The 13,638-nt window shown below is 64.5% G+C and overlaps 1 protein-coding gene across 1 annotated transcript in view; it reads right to left on the reverse strand.

Annotated features, from left to right (window-relative positions):
• Positions 1-13,638, reverse strand: part of KCNQ1 (potassium voltage-gated channel subfamily Q member 1) — a 342,106-nt gene that overhangs the window by 292,840 nt on the left and 35,628 nt on the right. Inside the window, exon 3 of the mRNA XM_002920138.4 lies at positions 5,945-6,035. Coding sequence (XP_002920184.3) covers positions 5,945-6,035 — 91 coding nt within the window. The remainder of the gene's footprint in view (positions 1-5,944; positions 6,036-13,638) is intronic.

Genomic DNA, 13,638 nt, shown 5'->3' on the forward strand with positions numbered 1-13,638 from the left:
CCCCTAGAAAATAAGACCTCGGGGCTTGTTAGTGGCACTCCGGGGCCACGAGTGACTTGAGCTCTGTGAGTCGCGTTCCCTCCGTGCCAGGGAAGGACACAGCAGAGGGCATGCACTGCAGACTCCACGGGGGCCGGGGGCCCTGAAGTCAGCCCAGCTGTCCCTGCTGGCATGGGAAGAGTGTGGAGGGCTGAGGCTGGAAACATGCGTGTCTGTGGGGCCGGAGCTGTGGATGCACGGGGCTGGGGGCCGGGGACAGAGCCTGGACCTCATTCCAGGATACGGGGACCCATCGAAGGCTGTCAAGGGGGCTGAGAGTCCTGGAGGGGAGTCTCCTGGTGCAGCTAGGAAACTGAGGCTCGCAGGGCGGGGAGGGTCTGGGGAAGCAGGAACCCCGGGGGGTAAGCCAGCTGGCAGGAGGGCCGGGTCACCGCCGCGGGCTGAGGGAGCCTCGGCAGCGAGGGAGGAAGCCGCGAGCGATGACCTCATCCCCCAGGCCTCCGGGCCGCGGCTCACGGGGTTTTTAACCACAGCATCGCGGGACAATTCCCTGGTATGCTCGGCACCAGGAGGCACGGAATACTCCGTGTTTGTGTTGTGCTTTTTGGAGTGAGAGTCTGTGTGGGGCCTGAGAAACAAGGGAGTCGGAGCCCAGCGCCTCACCTGGGCCTGCCGCGTTGCCCTGCCACCCGCCCGCCCGGAGCCTGCTCTCGGGCCACGCAGACCCAGACACAGGTGGGAAGCACGACACACGCACACGCATGCACGCGGCCACACGCACACGCAGGGCACTGTGCGCTCCACGCACACACACGTGTGCAGCAGGCCGTGTGTGCACGCCCACACCGCACTGGGAGCCCTTTGCCGAGGAAGCTGCAAACCAGGCTGAGGCCCCACGTGGGCCGCTCCCAGAGCCAGACCCGCAGCAGAGAGGAGATGCCTCCCAAAATGTCTTTTGCAGGCGCACCGAATCCGCCTGGTTCAGCAGAACGCTTAATCCCTCGGAGGCCGCCCCGGGGCTCCCTCGCTCCAGCCAGATAACGGCTCTCCGCTCCATAAACGCCGAGCGTATGAAAGGAAAGGCAGAAATATGGGTTCTTTGGGAAAGCACAGCTCGTAGTGACTTTTTTCCACCATTTATACATCAGGCTGCTCCCGGAGCCCCTCGCTCGGAGCCCACGCTCAGCCCCTCCCGGGATCCCGGCTGCGGTCTGGCTCCCGCTTGCGCTCTGGGCCCGGGCCAGCCGCGCCCGCATCCCGTGGACAGCAGCGCCACCTGGTGGCCCACAGCCCCACTCTGTGCCCGCCTGCACCCAGGGCTGCCAACACGGCTCCCTAAGCCCGCCCCCCATGCTCCCAACGGGTCTCCCTCTGCCTGGGGTCTGACACCTCCCCAGGAAGTCCCCCTGACTTCCCAGGGGAACCTGTGCTTGCCCGGCCCACCCTGGAGACTGTGAGCTACGGGAAGGATCCCCGCCTGTCCCGGCCACCCCCAGGCCCTGCCCACATCCCCTGCTCCTCTCCCCTCCTCGGAGAAGCCCTCAGCATCTTGGCAGACACATCCCACCCTGGTCCCCTCTTCTCCCACCCCGGTCCCCTCTTCACCTTGCACTTCCTTCCTGGCCCCACCACAGGACATAACTCATATCTGCCCCTGGAGGCTGGGGCCGGGCGGTCTCATTCCCCGCTGCTGTATCCCCAGTGCCCACCACCCCCCATGGCCATGACTCTCCAGTGGCAGCCGGACACAGCCACTCAAGCCCCCTCGAAGATCCGGCTCCGTCCAGCCACTGAGCTGGGAAGTCCTTGGAAACCCAGCAAGGCCACCAGAGGGCTCAGTCTGAGGCTGTCCTGACCACCCCCTCTAATTTGTGAGTGTGGGGGGGAAGCTGAGGTCTTGGGGTGTCCTGTGGGGGCAGCTCTGGGCATAGGGGCTCAAAGGTGGGAAGTTCAAATCCTGGAGGCACAATGTTGGGCATGTGGGGTCCGTGGAATTGCTGGGTGCCTGTCCTCAGCCCACAACAATGGAAAGCTCTAACCCCCCACAGAGCCCCCCTCCTCCCCGCCACCGCATGCCCACACTGCTGGGAAAGAGCAGGTATCCTGGGAGGGAGGAATGGGGAACCCCCAGATGGCAGGTTCAGAAGTAGTGACCGCCAAGCTGAGGCCCAGAACTAGATGAGAGGTCAGTCATGTGACATGCCGAAGAACTGGCAGGCCACGGGCAGAGCATGTGCAAAGGTCCTGAGGCGGTGGGGAGTGTCCAAGGGTCAGCAAACAGTGCACTGGGGTGGAGGGAGATAGTGAGGTAGAGAGAGAGGAGGACAAAGCTATGGGGACAAGGGTGCCTGAATGTGCAGCATTTGGGGGGCCCAGAGGGAGAGGCCAAGTTCATCGCAATGGGGAGCTTGGGGAAGGGTCAGATTTGTTTTAGAGAGCACTGCCCACCCCAACCAAAGAAGGCTGCCTGGAGGAGAGGGCCCGTGGTGGGACAGGAGGGTGGGGGACAAGAGGCCGCACAGGTTCTCGGTCCTCCAAGAGGTGGAAGGAAGGTGGGACACAGTAGGAGTGGGCTCTCTGCTTGGGGTAGGGGAGCTGTTCGCTGGCACACCCATCCTGGTCCCAGAGGAAAGGGTACAGGACCCAAGCCGCACGCTTTTCCCCTCCCCAGCGCAAGCTGAGCCCCCATCCTCAGCTTGGGGAACTGTGCCTGTAGTTCAGACAATGGCCACCAGGTGGCATGCAGGCCTCAGAAATGCTGTGACCAAGGGCTTAGCAGAAAGGGCGCCTGAGAGATGGAGGTAGATAGGAGGTGGCCAGGGAGGCGTGGCGTCTGAGATGCTGGGGGGTGGTCTGTTGGGATGGAGGGGATGTGCGGATGGAGGGGGTGGCCAGGATGGGGGCAGTCGGCATGCTGGGGGGGAGCTGCTGGGATGCGGGGCGAGCTGCTGGGATGCTGGTGGAGCTGCTGGGATGCTGGGGGAGCTGCTGGGATGCTGGGGGAGCTGCTGGGGGAGCTGCTTGGATGCGGGGGGAGCTGCTGGGATGCAGGGGGAGCTGCTGGGATGCGGGGGGAGCTACTGGGATGCTGGGGGAGTGGGATGGGGGCTGCCCAGATGTGCCTGGCGCCCTCCGCTGCCTCCCTCAGGAGCTCTGGGCAGCTGTAGGCCGTGACATCAACCATGAGCTCTGAATTTGAGAAGCCTCGTCTGGGAGGGAGGTGCTCCGGCCAGCAAGAGGAGAGTGGAGGCCGGGCCACACCAGAGTCTGCCCCCATGCTGCGGCTGTCGTAGAGATAATCCCTCTGCCAGTCTGGCTTCCGTGCCCAGCGCAGGGAACACACCCACCGACACATCGGGGCGCAGGCCATGTCTGGGAGGGTCCCAACCGGCTGGGCCCAGGGGCTTCAGTAGCTCAGCCCCACCCTCCCAGCGGCACCAGTGGGCCCTGCCTGAGCTGCGCAGGACGGGGTAAGTGGCTGCCGGAGCGCAGGACCCTCGGTGCACACAGCCCGCGGCATGTGGGGGCATCCGGCGCGCCTTACGTCAACGCGGAAACTCCATGTTGTCAGAGCCTCTTAAAACCTGAGAGCGAAACTCCCGGTACTGGAGTAACTGACCTAAGCCACTCAGGGGGGCCTTATGGGCTAAGCTGTGTGCCCCCCAAATTCACATTTGGAGTCTCAACCCCCAGCAGCTCAGAACGGGACTCTATTTGGAGAGGGGGTTGTTAAGGGGGTGATTAAGGTAACATGAGATCGCTGCCATGGGGTCGGATGTGTGGGATCTGTGTCCTTGTAAGGGGAGACGCCGGAGGGCTCCCTCCCTCCACACGAGGGGGTCCTGGCCCCTGATCTCCGACTTCAGCCTCCAGGGTGGTGGGAGATAAATGCTCCCTGAGACACATGGCTGTGCAGCTTTGCTTCGGCGGCCCCAGGACGCTCGCACAGGGACCGGGGCTGGCAGGCCCGGGTCCCAGACCCCAGTCTCTCTCCGGGCCCCTGAGCCCAGCAGCACTTCTGTCCAGTAGGAGGGTCGCCCTGGAGTCCAGCCACTGCCCCGAAGCCTTGGCTTCCGGCGGGTAAGGAGCTCAGTCCCCTCGGACATGCGGAGAGGGGGGGACTCATCAGCAGCCCACACAGTGGACATGCTCTGTGGGGCCAGGCTGGGGCTTGGAGGGCCATGGGACAACCTGAAGAGACCCCTCCCATGTTCCCTGCTCCCCACCAGCTCCTCCCCAGCCGGCTGGCGGGCTGGAAGGACCATCCCCACCCTGGGAAAGCAGGTGCCGGCTGGCGAGAAGCATGGCCCACCCCTCAGCTGCAGGGGAGACGGACCCCCCACACGCCGGCCAGCACCAGGGCCCACCAGGGCAGGGCCTCGGGGACATCTGTCTCTAGGACACGGCAGCTGACACACCGCCGGATGCAGGAGCGGCCAGCCATCTCCAGGGCGCTGCAGCCCCAGGTCCAGAGGACCTGGACGGGGAGAGGGAGGTATCACCCAAAAGGCTGTCCCTCTCACCAACCTGCTTCTCGGCAGGAAGCGTGTCCCTGCTTTTATAGAAAAGCCCAATCTGGTAGGACCACAGGAACAGTGCGTGGGACAGTGAGAGGATCCACAGCCGGACATCTGCCATCACCACCATCTCCAAGGACACGAGACAGCTGTCCAAGTCAACACCTTCGCCTCGGACTCGAAGGGCTCCCCCAACCAAGAGCACACGCGCATCCCACCAGCCCGAGCCCGCAGTACGAGGAGCCCACCCACCCCGTAAAGCCTGGCCTGCCCGGCAGCCCTCGCCGCCTCACTACCCCTCGCTGAGCCCACATCCAGAAAACTCTGCGGGACCAGAGTTCCAACACTGCCAGCAACGACCAAATGCAGTCAAGCCCCAGGCTGAGCAGGGGGACAACCTTCAGTGGCTTTCAGGGATGCAGAGAGGGAGAGGGAGAGGGAGAGGAGGGGGAGACGGGGGCGGGGAGAAGGAAGACAGAGGTGGGGGAGAGAGGGCGAGAGACAGAGCGAGGAGGGGGAAGGGGGAGAGGGAGATGGGGGAGGGCGGAGGGAACTCCAGAAAACACGATGGAAGAGTGAGCCCCGTCTGCGGCGGCCACTGGCAGGAAGGACCACCATTACCAGGAATAGGCTTCCCAGCGACCATCTTAGACCCACATCACGAAGCCCTAAGGCCCTCCTGGCAGACGCCGTGGTCGTGGACGGGAAGACCTCACCCTGACGGACATCACGTCCCCGGAGGCACCCGTCAGATGCCATCCGGTCTGTCCTGCAAGCTAGGTGGGCGGGGGGTGGCGGTGGTCACTGCGAGGAGCAAACAATTAAGGCCATTCAGACCATCGAAGCCACACGGCCCTGGAGGTCAGACCTGCCACAGGACAGGAGCGTCTCCGAGCAGATCCGTGTGCATCTGGACATCTGGTTTACAGTGACAATGGCACCTCGAGTTAGGGTGGGAAGACACAGGTCAGTGGACGGAGCCAGCCAGGTGGCCGGGGCATTCTGGGCAGAGGCCGGGGGCGGGATGAGACACCCGTGGGGTCAGTGTGGTCACAGCCCAGGTCAGCAGTCGCCCAGACTCAGGGCCACAGTGCAGGTATGGCTAGCTGTGCCCACAGCTCCTCCTGTCCTCCCTTCCCAGCCCAGCTCAGAAGCCCCTTCCTCTAGGAAGCCCTCCCAGACCCCCAGTCCCAGGCTCCTCCCATCCCAGACTGACTGTCACATCCTGGCAAATACAGGAGTCAGGGTGGGGGTCCCTGCACCTCCAATTTCCCATTGCCCACAGCTGCTGAGCAGCAGAGCGGACACCAGGACACGGTTATCGCGTAGGCGGGGAAGGCCGGGAGCTGTTCACTCCCCCCCATGGCCCACTCGTCCGGGAGACCAGAGCCCCAGCGGCTGGGACAGCCCCTCGAGCTGCTACATACCATCCAGAAGAGGGTCCCTGTGGCCAGGGCGACATACTGCTCGATGGTGGACAGCACGCTGAAGATGAGGCAGACGAGGACGATGAGGAAGCTGTGGGGCAGGAGGACACGGCGGTCAGCTCCGGGGGCCAGCCTGCCCGTCCTGCCCCCACCAACACAGGCTGGGCCTGGGGAGAGGGGTTCCCCACCACCCCTGCCCCGCAGGACCAGGCCCCGTCCACCCCGGCCATGCCACCGCCCGGGCCCAGAGCCCACACACCAAGGAGCAGGTGCACACAGCGGGGTGCTGCCGGCCAGCCGTGGAGGACCAGTTCTGACCCCCGTGACAGCAGGACGGACCTTACAGCCTGGCACCAAGGAGCCACGCTCACAGGCCACGTGCTATGTGGTTCCCTTAATGGGATGCCACAGAGACAGATCAGGAAGAAGACTGGTGGTCACCAGGGGCCAGAGGCATGGAGGATGCCCCCCACATCCCTAGATGTCACAGGGCCAACCCCCCAGCCCTCCTCCTGCTTGGGGGAGAGGCAAGTCTGGGGGAGTCATCCAGGGGGCCCAGGGGCTCCATGCACCCTCTCAGCAGGTCCTTAAAAACTAGACAGCAGGGCACACAGTGTGGCTGCACACACAGATGTGGAGAAAGTCCCCAGGCCCGTGACACAGACCCCCAGCCCTCTCCCCAGCCCGAGATCCTGCTGCCCCAGACTTTCAGCCCACCCCCACACGCCCACCCTGTGCCCACCAAGAAGCTCCCTGCACCCCCCCCACTGGCTCAGCCCCAATTTCTCAGGACACATGCTTCACCCCAGCAGCTCTGGCCAAAACCTGCCCCCAATGCCTCCCTCACTGTGAAGGCTAATCGGCTCGCCCTCTGCATCCCAGAGCCCCCAAGAGCCAGATCCCAGCCAACCCCTCTCTGCATCCTGTCCATCAGGCTCCACCCTGGGCCCCCACAACCCACCCCCGCAGCAGCCAGGGGAGCCCCCAGCGTCATCCCCCAGCATGACACCACGGTGAGCCCAGACTACACAGCTCCTCCCACCCCTTTCCCTGAGCATGCCCAGCTCTGCATGCCTCAGGGACTTTGTACCTACTGCTGTGCCTGCCGTCCCAACCCTCCTGGGCACTCCTGAGACTGCATCAAGCCTCCTGGTCTTTGGGCACGTAGTGCCTCCTTCCAGGGACCCTGCACAGTGACGCTCTGCACTGCCTCACCTCTGCGGACACCCTCACTCGCTTGGAAGGATGTCCAATCCCCCTGGCCTCCACCAAGGAGAACCAGGACCCCAGCCCACCATAAAGCAGTTGAATAGATCTGGCCAGGCCTCCCTGCCAGATGCCACAGGGAGACCTTTGTGGGGGATGGACGAGACGGCACTTGCATCTCACCAGGACACAGGTAAATGACAATGGAGAGAGTGAGTGCCCACCTGTGGCCGGACCACCGCTCAGGCAAGGGGCGCTGGGTGTGCCATGCCACACGCTCATGAGCCACACCCTAGAGCCCCTCTCGAGTCCCACTACCCACTCATACCACGGCCAGCGGGCCTGCTGCCCGGCTCAGCCAAGAGGAAGCCACACAGGCCAGGAGGCGCCTACCCAGCCCCGCCCCAGATCTCCGGGTGCAGACGGGGCAAAGGAAGCACCCACACACGGCCCCTCCATGGCCACGTGGCCTGGGCAGAGCCCTCTGCCTCGGTTTCCCCATCGATAGGAGCCAGAGCCCTGGGCCGCCTGCTCACAGGGCCATGGGCAGCAGCGCAGCCGGACGTCTGAGCAGGGACTCAGCACCAGGCCTGGGACAAGCACCAAGCGCTCGCGCCCTCTCCGCCCGCGGCCTGTTGGGCCCCAGAAAGTGCCACCGCCCAGGCCCCCACCCAGTGCATTATGGATTGTAACCCGAGTCCCGGGACCCCAACAAGTCTCGGGGGCTCCACACTTCCTGGAGCCACAGGAGATGACAAGAAGACACGGCCAGGTCCCTGGAGGCTGGGCCCCGGGGAGGGGTGGGGGGGCCCGTGCAGCACGGCTCCGCTCTGACCTCTGAGACGGTACCTCCCCTGCCCCTCCCCCCACCCTCTTAGCGACAACTGTGAGGGCGCCAAGGGCCCCCCGAGAAGCCAGGGTGACCCCGTCTCAAAGTCCTCCCTGAGCCACATCCACAAAGCCACATAAGGTCCCCCACACACGGGAGCCGGGGGCAGGACGCAGACATCTCCTGGGGCCGTTACCCAGCTGGCCGACGAGCAACAGAACCGGCCACACAGGAGTCACACGCCCCACTCCTTTACGTCCCGCGGGAGAACCGTGGGCCCCGCTGCCCAGGGCCTCCCGCACGCCTGCCTCCTGGCTCCGCGGCCAGGACGGGCCTGGGAAGCCCTGAGCTCTGGCCTGCTTCCTGCCTCCTGCCACGGGGGTATGAAGGGGACCCACCGAGGCACCGCTGCCCGCTCGGAGCGCCGTGCCAGGCCTGCCCTGCCACCCATGCTTCAGCTGGCCCCCGGGGCCGAAGGAGGCAACCCATGTTCCTTCCACGATGGCACACAGTCCAGCACTGCGGAGACCCCGTGGCCGCGAGTGTCACGTGTCACCCCTTCATTGCCAGGTGGCCGGCCACCACCGGCCGTCACCGTCCCTCCAAGCTCAGCCACGAGGCAGAGGGCAGCTGGCCAGGGGCGTGTCGAGAGGGAGCACGGAGGCACCCCGGCACCAGGACCTCGTGGCTCGGGAGCTGGCTGCCCAGGGGCCCCTCTGCCCACCGCCTGGGGCAGGGGGTGCCATCCCGAGGGAGGCAGCCCCTCCTGTGGTCAGGCCCCGGGCGTCCCCCCAAAATGTCAGGACCCCAAGCTCCCAGAGGTTCCGGGGAGACTCCTGCGCAGACGGGGGCTCCGGGCCTGGGGGTGGCAGCCAGCAGGGGCCGGGGAAGCTGCAGAGTATTTTCCCTGGAGGGCTGGGGGACAGTTGGCACACGGCCACACGTGGTACTTCCCCAGCCCCGCTGTATCCTGAAGTCTCCAGAGTTGGTCAAGGATTTTAACACATGCTGCTGGCTTCAGAAAGAATCATTCAACAAGGGGGCGCCTGGGTGGCTCAGGAGGTTAAGTATCTGACTTTGGCTCAGGTCATGGTCTCAGGGACCTGGGATCCAGCCCCGCATTGGGCTGCCTGCTCCTTGGGGTGTCTGCTTCTCCTCTCTGTCTCTTCCCCCTGCTTGAGCTCTACTCTCTCTTACTTATTGTCTCACATAAATCAATAGAATCTTTAAAAAAATCATTCAACAAAGTGTACTCTTGTCTACTCTGCCCTGTCCTGGGTGGGCCTCGGGGCCTCCGGGATGCTGAGACAGGGCCCCTGGCCTCGGGGGACTCAAAGGCCCGCGGTGCCTGATGCCCCTGTCTGGCCTCTGCAGGGCTGAGACCACCCCTCCAACCGAGCCCACAGCTGCAGACCCCAAGAGCTGGCAGGCGGCAGCCCAGGAAAAGAGGGACCCGACCCACGTTCTGGGTCAGGGTGCAGGAGCTGGGCTGAGGGGACAAAGGATGCCAACCCCCCAGAGGCCATGCCGGCCCCCAGGGTGGTGGCAGCTCCGTGCCCTGAGGGACAATGCCCTGCTTGTGCCACTGGCCAGGGGCTGGGGCCGCGAGCGCCAGCCCGGAGGGACATCCTGAATGTTATCGGTCATCACTGCGGTACCTGCAGCGGCCAGGTGCCCTGGGAACAGGAAAGAATGCAGGAGGTGAGCCAGGGCCCTGGTCCAAGACAGCAGGAGGGCACTCCGGGGCGTGGGTGCCCCCGGGAGGGCCGGGGGTGTGCTTGAACCCCTCAGGAAGCACCATGAATCCCCAGTGAGGTCTCTCCAGCCTGCCAGGAGGCACCTTTCACCCCGGACATTTCCCGGTGAAGTTTGGGACCCTTCATGTGAACCCCGCACATGGCACACATAGCACGGGTTGTTCTCGGTGCCCTTGGGGCCCCCAACGCCGGAGCATGGGCCCTCAGCTTACCCCGGGGTTAAGCTGAAATTCCGGGATGCTGGAAGGCAGGCACGGGCCACAGAGAATGGGAGCCGTGCTGGATCCGGACCCTTAATCCACTGAGTGTATAAGGACCATGTGAGTGCTCGAGTCCTGGCGGCCCAGCAAAGGTTACATGTCAAAGGAGGAACTTCAGATGCTCACAGAACCAGACGCAGAAGGATAAATCCTGTGGGATCCACTCACACGGGGTCCCTGGGGTCCCCAGATTCACAGGGACAGAGAGTGGACGGCGGGTACCGGGGCCGGGGGAGGGACGGGGGTTGGTGTGTCACGGGGACAGAGTCTCAGTTTGGGAAGATGGAATGTTCTGGAGACAGATGGTGGGGACAGCCACAGAACAATGTGAATCCACTTAAGGTCCCTGAGCTGTGCACTTAACATGGCTAAGAGGATAAATTTCATGTGTATTTTACTGCAATTTAAAAAAATTTTAAGTGAAGGCGTTTGTCCGCAGCGGCGGACGGCTGCCCGAGTTTCAGGGAGGCTGTGGGAGGGCAGAGCGCGGTTCAGAGGCCCGCCCTCCTAGGATAGGACCTTCACAGGCACAGAAACAAAGGGCTTGTCACAGCGACCTCGAGCCCAAGGTCAGACGGGGTTTTGACGTCCACACCCCAAACCCTGTGGGAGGGGCTTCTCTCCGTACAAAAGTCACCCTTGAAGGAAGGTTCCAAAGACCCCCCAAGGAATGAAGAGCAGGTGCCCCTGCCTTGCCCACACACCCCTGTGACACTAGACTCCCACTGGGGGTGGCCTCAGTTCCTGCAGGGCTGTCCCCAGGGTGGGGGAACCCTGCCCAAAGGGGACGCCCGGGTCCTCTTGCTGGCCCGCCTATGCCCGGCACTACTCCCTCCAAGCCCCGTGTGGCAAGGGTCCCATCACCCCACATGAGGAGGGGGTGCTTGGGGCAAGGTGCTGTGGGTCCTCCGAGGGGTCCAGGCTGTGCAGCTGGCCCTCTCTCCTGGGCCCTGGAGCGTGGAACAAGGTCACAGCCACTGATGGGGACACCGAGGCTCTGAGCCAGACGGAGGGTGCCCAGGCCACAGGGACCGTGAGCCCAAGCTGCCGACCCAAGGACCCCCCCCCCAGTCCCAGCTCCAGGACAAGACTGAACCTCCCCCTTGGCATGGTGCCCCGTGGCATGGGCCCACGGGCAGGAATACCGCGCTGTGCAGGGATGCAGCTGAGCCAAGCGGGGGGTCATCCCGGGCAGGGAGGGCTGGGGCAATGGGGGCTGTGTCCTTGCCCAGCTGCTGGGGCCCCAGGTGTCTCTGGACTGGCGGCCGCACCTCCAGTCTCTGCCTCCGTGGTCACGTGGCCCCTCCTCTTATGAGGACACCTGTCACTGCACGTAGGGCCCCCAGGCATCCAGGATCACCTCTGTCCCTCGAGATGCTGAACCCCGCCCCACCTGCAAAGACCCTGCCTCTGTATGAGGTCCCGTTGGACCTCCAGGGACCCGGACACCTTTGCGGCTGCGGCCCAGCCCCACCACGACATGCGCAGCTAGTGGATACACAAACAAGTGACCCAGGATAATTACTATAGAAACGTCCATGAGTTTCTTAACAGCCAGGGTCAGGCATCGGGTAAAAAAAATTAAACTGTAATTCAAAATACATTCACAGGTTCCTTTTCACGTTTTTCTTTCCTGTTACTGAACTACATCTAAGACCCCCTCCCTCTCCAGAGGAGGTCACGGTCACAGATGTCAGGATGTGCACACATCTGCTCGCGGTCCCCGTTCCGCACGCGGCACCGTACAGACCCCTTCTCATCAGGGAGACAGATGAATGGGGTGACGGAGGACACCCCCCAGGTGAGCCCCGGCCATCCGCCCTCTGCCCACTGGCTGCCACCCCCCAATATCCCTGAGCCCTCCTGACACCCCACCGGGGCCCATGGCCCCCGCTCCACCCCACAGACCACTGCCCACCGCTGCCCACTGCTGCCTCCCTGACAGAGAAAGGGGCTCCCAGGCAGGGTCCCGTCTGCAGGTTTCCCTCTGAAGGCCCAGCACACCAACGTTTGTTGAACGGACTGAAAGCACCTTTGGATTCAACTCAGGAGCTCCGTGGATGGACTTCTCCATGCTGCCTCCTCCATGCAGGACTCCAGAGTGTATCAGGAAGTGAAATCCCTGTGCTCTGTTCTTTCCCTCCGCGCCCCTCCCCCACGGGCCCAGCCAGGACCCAGCAGGGCTTCTAATGGCCCCGGGAACGGCCCTGAGGCACTCTCTGCATGCACCCCCCCCCAGGCTGCGTGCCCAGGGCACCGCGCAGAAAGGAGCCTGGGGGGGTTGGGGGCCTCTGATGTGAGCCTGGAGCAGGCAGGGCCTCCCCAGAGGCTGGCGGTGCAGGCTGATGGCAGCAGCGTGGGCAGGAGGCCCCAGGGTACAGTCCCAGGGAGGGGGTGCCCCCAGAGGAGGCCACAGGGTACACGGCACCAGGCTGGCGCCCACACCGTCAGCCCCTCGCCCTCTCAGAGCCTGACGTGAAGGCTCGGTCAGGCCCACAGGCAGGCAGTGATGTGGCTGGATCCACCCACACCCTCTCCTCCGTGCCTCTCCCCGCAACACGGGGATGACCGGAGCACACGGATGGGGTCGTGCTCTCCTGGGAAGGCCTGTGATGGCTCCACCAGCCCCAGAGCGCCACAAAGACGGAGACTCTGTCCCCTTGGGACAAACAGACGAAGAGGGCCTGCCCACTTGGATGGCCTCGTGCAGAGACCCTAGGCCACTGGGTACAGAAATGGGGGGCTCCCTGGCTAGGGGCACTTCAGGCGTCCCTTGGCCGATTCCCGAACATCCCACTGCAGCCCCGAGGGGTGGCGAGTGGGGGACCGGGCTGCCCCCAGCACCAGCTGTGCATTGGTCTGGACAGCCCCGCGGGGCTGCGAGGACCAAGCCGAGGGCTACGCTAGTGTCAGCCCAACTCCCGGGGTCCCCTCGCTCTGCACAGAGCCCTCGCGTGTGCACAGGGGGCATGGGGCGTGGAGTCATGCCAACTGGGGGTGGCTTGGGGACAGAGACTTTGGCGGAGAGCTTGACCGTGCCACCCCAACTGTTTTGGGGGCACTAGAGGGACTGCCACGGGGGTCTCTCGGGGGTGCGTCCGTGTGGGCATGCACCACCCCGTAGGATCCGCCTACACGGTCAGGGCGCCAGCGGCCACGTCCCATTGTCAGGCTACGGGTGACGGAACCGGGAGCGTCCAGCCACGGGCAGGCCTGCCCCAGACAACAGGACACCCACCCACAGAGCTGAGACCCACGTCCTCTCCCACATCAGGCCCCACAGCAGCCGCCTAAGTGCCCAGCGGGTCTCCCTGCAGGCAGGGGGGCTGCCCCACATGTCCCCAGGGGCCTCGGCACAGCCCTCCTCTCATCTGCTGGCCCCCGGCACACACTCCCCGTGGGCCCAGGGACATCTCCGGCCTTGGAATGGGCAGGTGGAGGCTTTCGCCGGGCCCCGTTCTCCCCTGGAGCCCCTCCCTCTGCCACTGCTCTTGGAAGGGGCAATCAGGAGGGCTTCTCAGAGGCAGAGGCCTGGTCCAGGCAGAGGAGAGGAGAGAACACGGCCCACAGGGAGGCAGCAAAGAATTCAGGGAGGATGTGGTGTGGAGAGGCAGGGAAGCAGCAGCCCCGGACTCAGGGTGC

Source organism: Ailuropoda melanoleuca, chromosome 16 (genome assembly GCF_002007445.2).
Source record: "Ailuropoda melanoleuca isolate Jingjing chromosome 16, ASM200744v2, whole genome shotgun sequence".
NCBI lineage: Eukaryota > Metazoa > Chordata > Mammalia > Carnivora > Ursidae > Ailuropoda > Ailuropoda melanoleuca.